We start from the raw sequence: 17,377 nt of genomic DNA on the forward strand, positions 1-17,377 counted from the left end.
TCCTACAACAATTATTCGTAGCATAAGTGTGGGACACTTCGCCAATACTTCACATAAATTTCAGTTAATCCGTCTCGAGGAGCACTACTCAGCCTGTGAAAAGAGTTTAATATTCTTTCTCTGACTCTGGAGGGAGCTTTGAAAGAAGTGAACACTTAGGAGACCCACTTTAGACACTTGAGTGGCATCATGGGAAATGTAGGATCTAATGTTTTTGGAGATTAAATCACACTAAAAGTTAGGGTATCATGGCTGCTGATGCTTCCATTTTAATCATTGTTTTTAAGACGTCTCTTGTGAGTTCCCCACCTTAATAGAATTGCAATACTAAATTGCTGTAGTATTCATTCATGTGAGGAAACTGTCTAGACCTGCAAAATTTTAATGATTGAGATATCATGAGGATACAGATGCCACTGGAGAAACACACTCAGCATCATCTGTTTTGTCTACAAAGTAATCCCTGCTCCCCTTTTGTCAAAAGGACGGGAAATGATTCAGAGGGTTGTTAATCTCCGTTGTATAATTATTGGAAAAACACGGTTCTCACACATGCCTCGAAGTGCATATGGGATTATCAATGCCCCCACATGCTCATCATGACTTTTTAAAGATATGCCATCTGGAATGTTTTCAAGATTGGTGCTAATAGGTTTGCTTTTATTCCAGACACCATAAAACCCGTAAACAGCCTAATATTGGTACAAAAGCTTCACTGTGCCCTTTGCTTTGTTGAGCCATACAGCTGAAACGAGTAGTAATTGCTAGAGCTTGACAGATATTATTGGCCAGTATCGGTATCGGTGTATTTGTCTGATATGTGCCATTATGAAAAAGTTTTTTACACAATATTTATTTTATTATAATTTTTTTTATTATTATTATTTTTTCCGGCTTCTGCGCATGCGCGGCCCCGCTGCGCTTCTGCGCATGCGCGGCTTTTTCGCTTCTGCGCATGTGCGGGGTTTTCCGCTTCTGCGCGGGTTTCTGCGCACGCGCAGTTTCTGCGCATTGTCCAGAAAGGCCGCGCATGCGCAAAAGCGAAAACGGCCGCGCATGTGCAGATGCGCAGAAAAAAATTAATAAATAAAAAAAATTTAAATAAATAAAAAAAAATTAAAATTAAAAATTAAAAAAAAGAAATAAATAAAAAATAAGTATTCAGATCCTTTACTTCAGTAAAAGTACTAATACCACACTGTGAAATGACTCTACTCCGACATTTTAACTACCTTATAAACTTTTAAGTGGTTTAATTTATAAAAATTGGTAGTCATTTTAAATGTATCATGTTTTGATACATTTAATGATTTTAAATCTTGACCTGAAAATTAACTGTAGAGGAATAAAAAGTACAATATATGTCTCAAAATGTAGTGGAGTAGAAGTATAAAGTTACATAAAATGTACATAAAAGTACCTCAAAATTTTACTTTAAGTCCAGTACTTGAGTATATGTACATAGTTACTTTCCACCATTGCTACCTGCCTCTTCTAACTTATACATATCAGTTAAAAGTCCTCCTTCAGGAACTGTATGAGGATTAAAGGGATAGTTTGTGCATTATTATACAAAACTTGGTACAATTATTGTCAATGCCCTCCTAAGGATAACCCTTTAAGGTTTTATTGATCGGACCCTAGGTGGCACTGTGGTGGCAGTCTAATTTCATATTTGGTACCGTGGCCACACTATAACACTTGCTGCTGCTGGAATCAAATAGTATAAACTGTTTTTTGGGACATATGTGATAAAAAATTTTACATTTTGGGGGTTTGGACTGTTGAATTGACAAAACAAGTAATATGAAGACCTCCTCTTTGTGAAAGAAATGTACTCACATTTTGTTAACATTCCTTCAATTATGAGATTAACAGATTATTCAATGCAAAATAATCTGGAGATTAATTGACAAATATTCACCAGAGCCTTCTCTTTTAACCAAACATATGCTGCTCTCACACCATTAGAAGAGAGAGTTGTCCTTGTATGTGTGGCTGAGAATGAGAATCTCAGAGTGGTGATGGTGGAGGAGGCAGTGGGGTGTTGAGGTTGAACCCAGAGTGATCTGTCAGCAGTAAATCTCAGGGTGAGGGGGACTAAAGCCTGCCAGCTCCGTCTGCTCAGAGAGACGGGGAACATTAAGGCCACGATGCTAAAAGCCACTAAGTCTCCCTCTTGTCTCCTGAATCTGGAGCCGGACCAGCTGCTTGGCCTCTTGTGTGTTTTTCTCTCTCCACATTGATCCGTCCCATCAGCCACCTTTGACCAGCCACCTTTTTTCAGGCATTCTTTCTTGTGAGAATGTTTAACAGTGAAACATCATCCTGAAAAACCAACAACATTGTGTGAACACTGTGATGGTCTTTGACCTGTTTCAGTATCAGTATAGTCAGAGATTACTACTTTACATGAGTAAAATCAGGGAATGGATTCATTTATTGACCATTAGGGTTGGCCTATACAGTCATGGAAAAAATTATTAGACCACCCTTGTTTTCTTCAGTTTTTTGTTCATTTTAATGCCTGGTACAACTAAAGGTACATTTGTTTGGACAAATGTAATGATATGTTGTTATCATTATATTTGTCCAAACAAATGTACCTTAAGTTGTACCAGGGGAGACCCTTTACGTTCTGAAGCCGTGAACCATAAAAGTGTTGTTTTGCTAACACGGATTATACAAAAATAGGCTTCATATGGTTATTTTATTAAAGACAATTTATTTATTGAATGTCATGCTTTATCGTTATACACATTGTAATTGAAATATGAAATGGCCTATATAGGGAAATAGATTTTGGCCAGATTGGCCAGCTCTATTGACATCTACATGTAAAGACTCAGTTTGACTGAATATAAGTCCTGCAGGCAGTTTCAGTTAATATGTCAACAGCACTCCAGATCTTTCTCTTTAGAATCACCGTGGTTAGAATTTGTTTCCATGCCAGCGTTCATTCATTAACATTTGGATCAGGGATGCAAATAACTAAAGGGCGAAGAGCTGTGAAATGTTATGTGGCAGTGAATCCCGTGTGTGACAGGTGTGAATGTTGAATAATGCATAATTCTCAATGCCATTTTTCAGTGGAATAGCAACAAAAGCATGACAACAGGCTGTGTTGATTGTTAATGTAGACACACATAGTGTATGGGAGTAAACACATCCCGACAAAGCACTTTAACTTTGAAGTAACTAAATAACTCCCTATGCAAACATTGGGTGGCAAGTTAGCAGGATTTGTCAACCCTACTGAGAGTACTGAGTGTGAATTTCAACCTGCTGTTTGTTGATGCACTTTGTCTGTTTCAGATAGAAGAGGGCCATATGGATAAAATCCTCTATGGTATGCTTTAAGGCATTTTCTTAAATCAATTTCATGGTATTGATACAACCTCAGCTTCAAAAACTCTGAACATGTGAACGCATACAAGGAATCTGATTCTGGTTTATCTGATTCTCCCAATTTACTTACACACTAACAGACATGCAGCAGAATGGTAAATGGAGTGCACTTATATAGCACTTTTATTCAAAGCGCTTTATACTACGCTCATTCACACACACATTCATACTGGTGGCTGACGCTACCAGGGCACACTGGTGCCACCATTGGGAATTCATTCACACACCAATGAACGCAACATCGGGAGCAATTTGGGGTTCAGTATGTACTTCAACATGTAGGCTGCCATGGTCAGGGATTGAACCACCAACCTTCCAATCAGTATGCGTCCACTCTACCAACTGAGCCACAGCTGCCCAGAAGAACGAGAAAGCTTAACAAGGTCAAGTAACACCAACTGTATATATATATATAATCCTATATCACAAATCAAAGTTTTGCCTCAAGGGTGACTATCTGTATAGCAAACAACATCCTCTATCTTCAGATCCTCGACTCAGAGGAGGAACAGGCTTTGATCTTGTCCTTCATCCTTCTCTCTGCAACAAGCTGCCAATCTGCCGCAGGTCCTTGTAAAGACGATGAGAAGAGTTATCCAAGATTCATTTTGTCCCTCATCCTCCTCTCCACCAGTGCCTCCACACTGTCCGCTTCCAACTAAACCTGAAAAATAAAACTACGGTTTAGTCTGGTTGGGCGGAAACTGAGACTTTTGGAAATAATAATGCAGAAACCCATGGGTCTTATCAGTCACTGTCACTATCAGTTAGTTTGGTCTGCATAGCCTATGTGATTATATATTTCTTGTGTGGATGCTCCTTTTCTATTGCCACAGCTTCCTCTGGTGATGGATAATTCTCCTGGTACCTCTGTAATATGTTTCCATATTGGATTTGAAACGACTCCCAATATATGTTTTCTGCAGCCTTGACCAGCTTATACTTTCTACTTTCCGAAACACATCGTTGCTGGTCCAAGCAAGGAATCTCTGCTCTTTTTTTTTGCCATTGCTGTCCTTCCCCCCGTAGTATTTTATGTATTGAGTCTACACTACATATATGTTAAAAAAAATGCTTGAAAAAGTGATTAAACTTTTACCAATATAGTTGCTTTTTTGTACTGTCCATCTAGGTATAATCAAATAATTGTTTACCTACATCATACCACTCAAAGCCATAGCTTTAAATATTTTATTATTTCCAAGACTCACCTGAAATACCCTTGAAATATTGAATAGTTTTGCAAGGTTTTTTTTTACTAATACACCTGGAATGCGAGTAAAGATGATTGAGGAAATGTCTTGAAAACTTAATATATTAAAAAAAAATTCTCCATAGCGATTCAAGCCTCTGGTCGCTGAAGGGTTAAACGTCATTTGGTAGTAGGAAGTGGGTGGTAGGAGCCGAGGATGGAGCGATGCTTGTGTAGCGACCACAGATCGTTTTTCGCGAGAAATCAATGTTACACCAGAGAAGAACAGAGTGAACACATCGTGTATCTGTGAGATCACGGGAAAACAGACAAATCTGACTACCGGAGGACGAAAACGTGAAGTGATTAACCTGCTTTCACTGTCGATGTGCGTGTGTACGTATGTGTGTATTTCACCAGAGGGACGTATAGAGTCGCCACAGATTTTCATTGATGTCGCCTTTTTCTAATGCACAGACGCTCTGACAGCGTGTGGATGTGTCAGATAATCGAGATTCGTAGTTGTGCAATAATGTGCAATATGCACGCAATGAACTCCGCGTACATGCACGCACTGGTGCCTGCTCGGCACACAGACTGTGTTTGAATGCTGCCTGTGGACTCTAACATGTAACGGATTTCTGCACCGACGGAGGATCGTTGTGATAGAAGCATTTTTTACAGGATGACAGCAGTTGGGTTGATTATGTCTGTTACTGGCGCAATGAGCTGCTTGTAGTTTTAAAAGATTGTGTTTGTTTTTGAACTGAGATTCCCACTGGATGTCTCCGGGGGTGAAAGATGTGTGTGAACTTGTTTGGTTTATCTAATCTGCAGTGTGATTGGCTTCGGTCTGACAGTCTGGGCTGCTCGGGTTTCTTCTCAGTCTCTCAGCTGGACTTCAGCTCATGCACTGCACACTGATCGCTCCGTGCAGCCTCTCGCTTATTCAGCAGTTCCCACCACACAGCAGCCTAGTCAGTAGTCTCCGTCAGTCTCTGCCAGCGAGGGACAGCAGCGGCACTTTTATATACTTTGATCAGATTGGCTAGTGTAGGTTTTTTGTATGGTTTTAAGATTTCTTGTATGCTATTATTGGACAAAAGAGCAGCAAACAGTCCTGACTGAATTCGATATCACCTGCTTCTCGTCGGGGAAGGATGTTAAAAGCAGCCGACAGTCCGCCAAGCATTTCGGTTTAGTAGTAAATTGACTCTCGTTGAAAGCCACGCGAGAGTCGGGCTTCTTCCCGCACCCTGTCACCTGGAAACCACAGGAGCCCACGAGACACTCCGACAGGTGTGAACCCCCGACACACGCCATGGATGACTCTGGGATCATCCGAAGACGGAGGCTGCAGGTGAGAACTTTTTTAACCATTTTGTTATCTCATGAGGAGAATTCTTCAGCTAGGCTATATTTCAGTCTTGAGAAATGTTTCAGCAATACCAACACTGCCACGTCGTTTTTAACGGAATTTCAGTGATATGTGGTGGTTATTAGCCACAAAAAGACCCGGATGTTATTAATTGTACTTTGAATTAATGTGTATATTCCTTTAAATACATCTTAATCTATGTATGCTTCCAAAGAGGTCACCAACCACAGTAGGTATAGGCCCTTACTCATCAGTTTCTAAAAGTAGTGAGGCTGTAAAATACAATTGCAGGTGTGGAGGTAGTTTGTTTACTAGGTTGCACAAAACAGCCACATTTTGAATATTAGTGTGTAGGGTTGTCACGATACTAAAATTTTCAACTTGATACCGATACCATTTTTCCATACCACAAGGATAAAAAAAAAGACCCCAAAATTTAACAGAAATATTTTTATTAACAAGAAAAATGCAACATGTAAAAATGAACAGAACTACAGGTTAAATATTTATAATAAAAAACAGTTGTGCAAAAAGACACTGCAACTATGATAACAAGCTTCAGGTCTGCGGTAGTGCAAAAAATAAATAAATACAATAAACAATAACAATTAGAACAATATTTTGAGGTTGTATGCTGTGCACGGGAATAGGAATAGCTAAAAAACATTTAAAAATGAATAAATTGAATAAAAAGCTAATGAGCATTTTCTGAAAACATAAACATATGTCACAATCATGAACTCGAGGCTTTGAGATTGTTTCCATTTCCCAGGTCATGAATGTGACGAGAGTGTGGCGTTTATATGGGCTCATCTCCTAAACATGTTACAAACTGCCCCATTAGGCACCAAGATTAAAATAAACTTGCATGGACGTACATTTTTTAAACAAATTGTTTGAAAGGCTGTTTTCTGACAGTTTTAGACTCACAGTAATATGCATATAAGTCTGAAATAAGCAGTCATGTGTCGGTTGTGGGCTCCTTAAAAAGACTAAGTAGGTGGGGTACATTATTCAGTTACATTTGCATGATGTAGAATCGTCTCTTAGCCCATATCTCGTACATTATGACAGACACTGGAAGGCACTGGTAAAAGCTTCCTCCGAGGCTTTCCTGTGTGGTGGGCGCTTGTGTGAAATTAATCAAGTGAGGCAGGCAAAGCTTACTATGCAGGGCCATTGTCTGCCAGTCCTTCTCTGCTTCCTGGTGAATTAATTTACTGTAAAGTACTTTGCTGCACATTGTGCCAAGATATTATGCTCCAGATGATTACTCATCATTTATAAAATATAGACAAGCGACATTGGAAGATTTCCTGCATAAATGTTGTTCATGTTGTTGGTAGAACGCAGCAGTAACGCTGCCAGGCTCAGAGCCTCCACTCCTACAGGTGCTGGGCTCCTGTTGTTAGGCCCACTGAAGAAAATATTTCATGATAAATAATTTGAAGGAATACAAGACTATCTGCACCAACTCTACCTTTGTTGAAATGTTCTTATTTAACTGTTTGTTGAAGATTTCCACTCAGCTGTATCTTGGTGACATTTACACTGCGGCTTTTGATGATCGTCGCTGTTAAAGTGCACGGAGAGATACAGTAGACAGATAAAAGAGAACAAAACGTCCATCAAGACTCCCTAAAAAACCAAACTGACATATTCAAACAGCTTGTTTTGTCTATAACCACCTGCTTATAGCCCATTGGTATTCAGTTTGCAGTCAAGGATGAATCATGGATTTGGAGTACATTTTAGGATTTTTTTTACTTCTACAAATGACTTTAACAACTTTAACATTTTAATAAAATACCATTATTGTTGCTAATTAATTATGTAAATCAGTAATCTGTCAGTATGTACAGTACTTAATTTATTGATTAGTCACTATTCTGTTACCTGTAAAAAAAACAAACGAATACATAAACATGGTCTTTGCAAGATCTGAGAGCCCAAAATGATGACTTCAAATATCTAATTTTGTCTGGCCAACAAAGAAAAGACACAAGGCTTCACATTTGAGAAGCTTGAAGTGGAATATGCCTTTATGCTTGTTTAAAATACTGTTAGATCTAATAGTTTTAACTTGACTTTCAAGTAAGCTTTTAATGAGAGGTCCTGTGTACAGGTTATCGCTCATATCAGGCACTGGTACACACATGATACTGTAGCTCATAAAGGTTTTGCATGCTGTGGATTTTATGGGACTTTGCAAACTTAAAATGAAGAAACGGGGGAAAAACAGCTCAGGATTAGTCGTATTTGGCAGAGTTCAGTGTACAAATTAGAAGACATTCTTTGCTTAGTGGTCCTTTTTATATTTTCTCTAAAAAGTTAATTGCAGCTGAAACTTAAACATGGATATAAACACCGTCAGTGGGAAATGAGAGCAGGGGCAGCCTGGCAGGGGGACAGGAGACAGTTTGATGAGAACATAAAGGTTTAAATGTAATGTACACACAGCAAGATGGAAACACACACACACACACACACACACAGTCAAGATGGACTTTGTATCCAGACACACTTAAAACACACATTCACTTACAAGAAGATTACTGGTGAGTCAAACTTTTGATATTAGTCGGAGTGCATGTTAATGTTTGTGTCCATCCATTCAGTGGCTACACAAAGCTTCTGTGTGCATTTCTGTGTGTGTGTGTGTGTGTGTGTGTGTGTGTGTTTGTGCATAACATTCATGCCTATATGTACATATCAAATCGACTCCCACCCCCTGCCCATACTCTCCATTTCCATTGGAGTGGTCGATATCTATATCTCAGACAGAGAAGGTCTAAATGCTGAGGATGTGGCGCAGTTGTCAGACCCATTAGCAGGACTAATGGTGGCCTAACAGCCCTGTGTGCCCTCAGGGAGGAAGACCAACCACCAGCAGCAGGACGGGCTGAAAGGGGCCTGAGGCCAGGAGGAGGAGGAGGAGGAGGAGGAGGGGAGGGGGCATACATAGACCTGAGGCAGGCAGCAGCTGTGGGCTACAATAGACCCAGTTTAAGTGGCTATTACAATATCTGGATCCCTTTACTGCCTGGATCCACTTTCACACCAGAAACCGAGTGGGGGGGAGGAAGATTGATGTATAGCATCTTTGTTCATACAGATTTTTTTTATTGTTTCATTTCAAAAGTAGAGCTGAGTAAACAATGAAATTTCAATGGATTTTATGAATGAATACAATCATGTCTTTTTCATTCAAAAAACAAACAAAAAGCAACAAAACACAACAGCCAAACCTGTCATGTCAGAGCCAAACAGTACTGGATGTTTTGGGCCAACGCCAATGCCCAGGAGTTAAAAATTCTGATATCCATCTATCAGCCTATGCACGCACTCACGCGCATGCATCGTACCAAAACCCTCTTGTTGTGCTAACCTTAACACATGTTGCTAATGACATATGGCTACAAGTTCTGGTCCTTCCGGGCCTTGCATTTTTTCATTTTGGTTCCATATTACGGGCATAAATCTTCATGCCATGTATTCTGCATGCACCAAACGGTTACCCACTCTACTGTGACAATCTAGCCCTATCATAAGGTCATAAACAATTGCTTACATACCCATTACTGGCTCTTATTTATTTATTGTACTCATACAAAACATTTATATCATCACAGAATATTTGACAATGCTGCTCTAGAGCCAGATTTTGCTTTATGAAACACATAAGTAAAAACTACAACTGTGATTCTGAAAAAGTTCAGACATTGTCTAAATTGAAGATAAAGTGTGATAATTTGCTAATCATTTTTTTTTTTATTTAGATCTATTCACCCTCATTTTTTGCAATCATACACTCTCGCATTCTGTTTTTATGTATGTTTTACATTTTTACATTTTAGAGTCCCCACTTTGTGTCCAACTACAATGACTATGATCTGTGGCAGCACCCACTCTATTTTATTTAGCTGTAACTGTGGGAGCATGTGTGTCATTGAGATGAGTCGTTTTCATGTCAAGTACAGATGATCCTGACGTCCCGATCGGTGTGTGTGGAGCATACTTACACTTAACCCATATGCTCATACACTCACACACAAACACAAGTCACGCAAAAGTGTCTCACCTCTCTCTGTTGTAGGAGTATGGAGTCCACCTCTCTCTCTCTCTCTCTCTCTCTCTCTCTCTCTCTGACACACACACCACACACACACACACATACACACACACACACACACACACACACACACACACACACACACACACAAGCATAATTTGTCCAATATTTTGTTCTGGGCAGTGTGCCCATTTCCAATATGCTAAGCACAAGGGATAAGAGTGTGATCACTGCAGAAGATCCAGCTCTCTGTGCCAAGTCCTGTCACTCACTGCCATGCCCGCTGCTTTGTTCTGCCTCACCACGTCCTTCTGATGTCAGTATTATTCGGACAGGGTAGGTTTTGTACGGAAAGAGCAAAGTGTACATCAAAGAAGCAGATCTGGGCCAGAATATCTTTGGGAATCACTTCAAATATTTGAACTACTTTAACTGGTCTTGAATTATCATGCCAGACGTCTATAGAGCTGAATCCCCCAAACACACAAAAATGGACAGAAGTGATGAAAGATAGCACTTACTTAAGTTTTAAACTAGATCCAGTGTAACAAGAAAGTAAAACATGTAAAGAGTTGTTCAATTAGACATTATTGTAGACGTCAGCGTAATGACCAGTGCTGATCTCAAAGCTTTTAAGTAAAACTATTAAACTGAATAATACACAGTGTGACATTTGCCTCACAATCTGTTGTCAGTTTTGGCAGCAGAAACAGAACAGAAGCCTCATGACTCTGCCCAGAGCAGCAGCATATTAACATTTTTCTTTTCTTTGGTTTCCAGTTGGCCTTCGGTTTGTCCTTGGGTAAATATGAAACCATGAAAAAAACCCGTGGGACACCCGCTCTTCCCCTTTGAACATCCCTTTCACAATAAAATGACGTACAGTGGCTGAATGACGATGGGAATAATTGGTTGGTTGAGTAACCAATTGATTAAATGTGCTAATAAGGAGGTTTTTTGTATGTGCAGACATCTGTGAGTCTGTCTATGCTGATTACATGTGCAAAACTACATAATTAATGCTGTTATGGGATAAAATATTTGCTTATATACATAGGGTTGTCACAATACTAAAATCTAAATACTCGATACCGATACTCAGGAAAATATTCGATACTCGATACCATTTTCAATACCACAAGGATAAAAACAAAGACCCCAAAATTTAACAGAAATATTTTTTTTAACAAGAAAAATGCAACATGTAAAAATTAACAGACATATTTTCATTGTTGGTCAAACACAGACGGTAGAGTCGGCTGTGTGTGTTGCTGTTTGGTTGCAGGTCGACTTTTCTTTGCTTCATTCTGGGACATCAAGAGAGAAAATAACACTATTCAGTCACCAACATTTACGTAACCTTATTAACTCTATGCTTATGTATACTGACACTGTGTCAATTAACGTAATATGGGCATACTACGTGCCTGATTTATTTATTTACATTGTTTGTAATCATTAACGTGATGTCAGCCTTTAATTGCTAGGTGCGGCTAATGGCTAATAATAACACGGCCAACATTAACCCATTGACGCCGGGAAAGCATTACCGCATTTCTACCATTAAAGCCGGGAGCGCTGTTACGTCACTCTACCATTAAGGCCGGGACAGCGGATATGTCATTTTGTAGTATTTGTATTTTTTTCCACCTATTTTCGGTCTCTTGGCCAATGTAATGCATCAGAACGTGATCAGAATACATGCGGGAGTGTCGCAATGCAACATCGGACTTTTCCAGAACTTTGAAATCATGACGGAAGACGACTATAGCGGAGGAGCTCAGCAGTAAGTGACGGAAGAGATCTGATTAAAACAGCGCCGATCATTTAATTGCTGACCCGGACTTTGAACCCTCGGAACCAATCGACCGGGATTTATGGATGAGGAATATGTTTTTAGACGACATATTTTCACCAAAGAACAGACAGATTTGTGGCCATCTGGAGATAATAGTATTATTAATACTATATTAATATTAATAATAATAATAATAGGCTAATTGATTGTGATGATGATATAAGAAATCATGACTGTTTATGGCTTATATTACTTTATGCGTTGCTGAGTACCCTGAAAAGTGCAATATATAAAATGTATTATTATTATTTATTATTATTATTATTATTATGATATTTTTTTTTTATTAGAGTAGGCTAATGAGAACTATGTCTTGTTCTTCCAGTGGTCATATCATGTTTGCATCTTGCTAATGGGCATGTATTAGTATTATGCATAGGATTTTTTATTCAGTCAAATGTAACATTTGCTGAGTTTGTTGATTTTTTAAAAAAATGTATTGAAGGTTTGGACAAATAAACTCAACTTCGTATGAAAGCCACGGGTATAAGCTCTCAAATACTTTTTGAATTTCATTTTTATCTGCTACAGAGGCTGAAAAATCTATTATTTAGTAGGTGTTCAATTTCCAGAAAACCTTCAGGTTTTGGGGGGTCATTTGGAAAATCGCCCATAGGTTTTCCAGGAATTTTTTCCAGGCGCTTTAGGCCTTAATGGGTTAATGTGGGCCACCGGCCACAATAACATCAGTAATAGGTAAGTTCGATACTTTTGAAAATGAGTATCGTATCCGGATACAACGTCTCGATACTTTTGACAACCCAAATTGTACAACTCTGAGACATGAGAACATTTTCTTACTCTTGAAAGTGTTTTCACTGATTGATCCTGCAGTGTAAGAGCAGAAATGTGAACTTCCAAGGTAGTATAAGTGACCTTTCTATATGTCTGTTGAGGGGAGGTAACTGGTTGGAGAGAAATCACACCTTTATACTGTGTGCACTTATTTTCCCCACAGGCGGATATTAACACAGTGTGTAGTTAGAGCCATGTGGCTTTATGTGTGCATGTGGTTGGATGGGACACATCATGACATTTATGTGTAATCATGAAAGCAGGAAATGTTTTTTAATGGTGAATAATCACCTATAATGATTTTCCAGGCCTGTGAATCGTTGTATTCCTCCCATGTAAATCTTTTACTGTGTATAATCGGCATTGCTAATAACAGCTCCACTCATCTGTCTTCTACATGTCAGAAGGACTTTATAAAATGGACACTGCTTCTTTCAATAAACTAAAAGTATTTGAATATTAATAATAAGATGAAATATAAATGTAAGCATGATTCAGATAAAATATAAATGTGATAACAGAGTTTATTTCAGGACTGTAGCCACACTCTGAAGTCTAAAAGTCACCCACACTTGACAAGTTACAAAACATTTGGCAACAATGCTTCGTAAATAAAACATTAGTTTGCTTCATGAGGGATGTGCTCACTGATTTGTTGCAGGATTGGGTTCTTTTTTGATGAATGTAAGTCAAAAATTTACAAAATTGGCCTTTGTAAATCTTGTGAGAGATGGGAATCAGAATTAGGTCAGACTTGTGTTGAGCAACACATATTTCACCTCTACAGAGGCTGCATGAATGTGTTTCAGATTTGGAAACGAGGAAGGCTCTTATTTTGTATTGTACCTAGTGGTGCATTAGAGTTCGTTCTTTCTGGCTCGATGTCAATAATACCCTGGCAAAAGTAATTGGAATGAATCCTCCTCTTTTATTAGAAATAAACAACTGTGTTACCCTTGAAAAGATCACATTCAGTCTAATGAAAGAATATATGGCCTTCGTAGAGATTTGGCTAAAAACGTCATCTTTGGCCTCTGTTGCATTTTGATCTTCTATTCTAGTGAGTAACTTTACACTGTCTGAAAAGGTTTCATGGTCACTGGAAATTGAAGAGAATATTGTTCAAAGAAATGCTGGAGTGACGCGTAACGTGGCAACAACAAGCAGCCGTCTGTAAGGCTGGGACAGTGAGAGGGAGCAGGTGTTGAGGTTTTATCCATTAGGCACCCTATCACCCCACACACACACACACACACACATGCACACACGTATATAAGTCTCCTGCGGGGCTCTCTCTGAGTAACCCTGGCCGAGCTCACTTCCTCTTGATGATGTAACTAATTAACTGTCCCAGAAAGAGCTCACCATGATGGGTGATGTCATCCCCATTGAAGAAAAAAAAGATCACTTTCCTCTCAACTGAGAAATACCACCAGGCCACCATCATACATGCAGGTGTATTTTAATTTAAAGGAACAGTTTTGGATATTTTGGGAAAATATGCTTATTTTCTTTCTTTGAGAGATGAAAAGATCAATTCCACTCTCATGTCCCAAACCAGTTGGTGATATAAATGTTGGAATTATAAGATTAAGATGAATTACTTGATTCAACCTCTGCATTTAACCCATCCTTTTTTACACACAAGTGAACACACCATGCAAGGAGCAGTGGGCAGCACATTACATTTTACACAGTTTACATTTCTACAAATTGAATTAGGGCTGGGCGATATGGACCAAAAGTCGTATCCCCATATATTTAGGCTGAATATTGATATAAGATATATATCCCGATATTTTAATTGCAAAGAGAGCAAATGTTCAGTCAAAGTCAAAGCCAAATATGACATGTCACATGTTTAAAATCAAAGCTCCATAAAGTGCACACTTAAATAAAAAAATATCTTAAATAAAGTCAGCAGCTTTCCTGGAGCAAGGATCACAGTGCAAATTTGAACTATATCGATATATGCGATATGGTCTAATTCCATATCACATTTAAAAATATATTGATATATCTTTTATATATCGATATATTGCCCAGCTCTATGTTGAATGTGAACATTTTACAACCGCTGCAAACTGTTCTCAGTGTTACACATGACGATTGCTGTTGTAAACTCTAGTGTTAGATTGAAATAGAAAAACATTCAATCCAGCCATTCCAACAATGGGACATGAGCATTGGTCTCCCAGTTTAAAGTCCTCCTGGTTGGTCCCATCCACGTCCCCTTCCACCTTCAGAATGTCTAAATGTGTAACTTTCTCTATAGTGAACATTACATTCCTCTACTGAAAAGGAAACTGTTTGTGCACTTTCCCTAAAATCTGAGATTCAAAAATATGACGAGCAAGCTAGATATGTAAGGTTGCAACTTTTAAAAGCCAATTAAAAGCTGTAAAAGAAAACCTCCAGCACAGAGAGCGAAAACACACTGTGACATCATAGCAGATATTATTGTATGTTTCACAACCACTAACACTGTGTCAGCCACTGACAGCTACAAGATAACAGATAATGTAATTTGTACTTATCATTTAAATATGCCTGCTAGTTGTCCATTTTGGTGCACAACAGACTCCTCATCTGAGTTTGGAGACTCGTTGATTTTTTCCTTCAATAGATAAAGTAGAAAACGGCTCTTTCACCGCCAACTGGATATGCGAACAGTGGTGGTCAGCAAGTTGTAGGCCAGATCCAGAATAGTTCTGTGGTGGAGGAAGAGTAAATGTACTTCCAGCCCCTTTTCAAAGTTCTTTCTTTCCTTTTTATGTGGTGAACCATGTAAAATAAAACATTATTCATGGCAGAGTGTCTTTACATATTTTGAAACATGTCTGGAGGAGGAAATGAACCCATCAACATGAGAGTGGTCTCAATCCTCAAGGATAACATATAGAGCTCTTCCTTTAATATACCAGTCTGTGCAGAGTAGCATTTGCCAGATTTCTTTATTCATGTGATAACTGCTGTACCTATTCTGCACTTGTTCAATCCCCGAGAGGCATAATTATGATTTCTTCAACATGCCTTTGGAAAAACTTGTTCTGACTTATTACAATGAGCTTTGAAGCCTTTCTTCTGCTCATTGGCTCCTCTTAGTTTTCTTATTAAGTGGAAGTATTAATGCCTCTCAGTGCTGGAAACTAAATCAGGCGAGTTTTGGTAGTGAGCTTGTTTTGAAGTTGTTTGGAGACGAGCGCTCCAGCTGTCAAGTCATGTTTCATCAGCTCGGCTTTGTTTGGGTTTCGTAATGCTTGTTTACTTATACAAAGACAAAGAGATAGACTGTGGGAGAGAAAGACAGAGAGAGAGAGAGAGGGAGAGTGAGAGAGATATCAGGATGGCCCACATCTAACAGGATAAAATCTTCTCTAGAAAACCAATTACAGTCTCTTATTTTTCCTCTTTTTTTCCTCTCGCATTTCTTTATTTTCACCGTCTGATGTCCTTGGTGTCTTTCGTCACTTGTATTCCTTTCATTTCACCACCGTGGCTGTGTCATTAAGCCTTCCCCGAGTAAAAAGAAACAAATGATAATATCTTTTTAGCGGAGCCACTGGGCTGTAGAAAATAGCTTGATAAGCAGCGCAGCACAGGCTGACAATAGAAATTGACGGTAACCTGATCTTACCTTAGCCGAGTGTTAAATGGAATCAAATTGGGAATAGATGGGCAACAGGCACCACACAGATTCCTCCCAGTAGATCCTAATCACATCAGAGTCCTTGCTGTTGTGTCCCAATGTCATAAATATAGCAGCAACATGTTTTAAATTGACTTTGGCTCCACTCAACCTGGTGGTTCCTGAAGCTCTGAAGTCTCTGAGCACTCAGGAGGATCAGTTTTCAAACTGCTTTCCACTTACACCAGACATTAACAAAGAAATTATGAAACTGGCTATAGACGGATCCCATCCGCTACCATCTGAGCAATTTTATTATCACCAAATTTGACTATAATATTTGAGACACAGTGTTGTATTTTCCAAACCACAGTGTCTGCCAGGGATTTCTTGTTCTACTGTCTTTGGAAGGTGTCAGTGTTCACAGGGTTATTTTTTGACAGTGTGATTTACAAGTTCTACCCTCTTCAGGTTTGTGCAGAGAACTATTTTCTGTATGGGATGCCACCTTTATATGCTAATGATAGTTTTTATATACCATTGGTCGAAATCACATGGCATTCTTCCTCCCCTCAGCTGTCCCTGCAATCGATTTGCAGTGGTACCATTGCTGCATCCTGGTGTCAGCACTGGCCAAGATGCCTGTGATCGGTTTATAGAAATACAAACAAACCAGAGCATTTTTTCCCCTGTAGCAGAAAGATAATGGCGGACTATGCTAATGATAATGTTTAGGTTTCATATTTAGTTTCATATGTATTAATGCAGTGCTCGTTTAAAATGTGTCTGTTCAAAATGGGGCAACTGCTTGGCCTCGAGTATCGCTGCTTACAGATTTCTTGAGAACCGCCACAACTTCACACTCAGTTGCTTCCTTGGGTCATCAGCAAAACACCTGCCATGACACATTTGCATTCCCTAGCACTGTACTAGAGTACACGCGTCATTTGCTAACAGCTAGCTCTTTGGGACCGGTCTTTTTATGAAACAAAACTGTTCATTTTGAAAGTTATATAAGTGAGGCTTGAAATGTTTAAGTTTGCTAC

The 17,377-nt window shown here is 39.0% G+C and overlaps 1 protein-coding gene across 1 annotated transcript in view; it reads left to right on the forward strand.

Annotated features, from left to right (window-relative positions):
• Positions 1-4,848: 4,848 nt before the first annotated feature.
• Positions 4,849-17,377, forward strand: part of mast1a (microtubule associated serine/threonine kinase 1a) — an 84,796-nt gene continuing 72,267 nt past the window's right edge. Inside the window, exon 1 of the mRNA XM_059338922.1 lies at positions 4,849-5,960. Coding sequence (XP_059194905.1) covers positions 5,922-5,960 — 39 coding nt within the window. The 5' untranslated portion in view covers positions 4,849-5,921. The remainder of the gene's footprint in view (positions 5,961-17,377) is intronic.

The sequence above is a fragment of the Centropristis striata genome, chromosome 1, assembly GCF_030273125.1.
Source record: "Centropristis striata isolate RG_2023a ecotype Rhode Island chromosome 1, C.striata_1.0, whole genome shotgun sequence".
Taxonomy (NCBI): Eukaryota; Metazoa; Chordata; class Actinopteri; order Perciformes; family Serranidae; genus Centropristis; species Centropristis striata.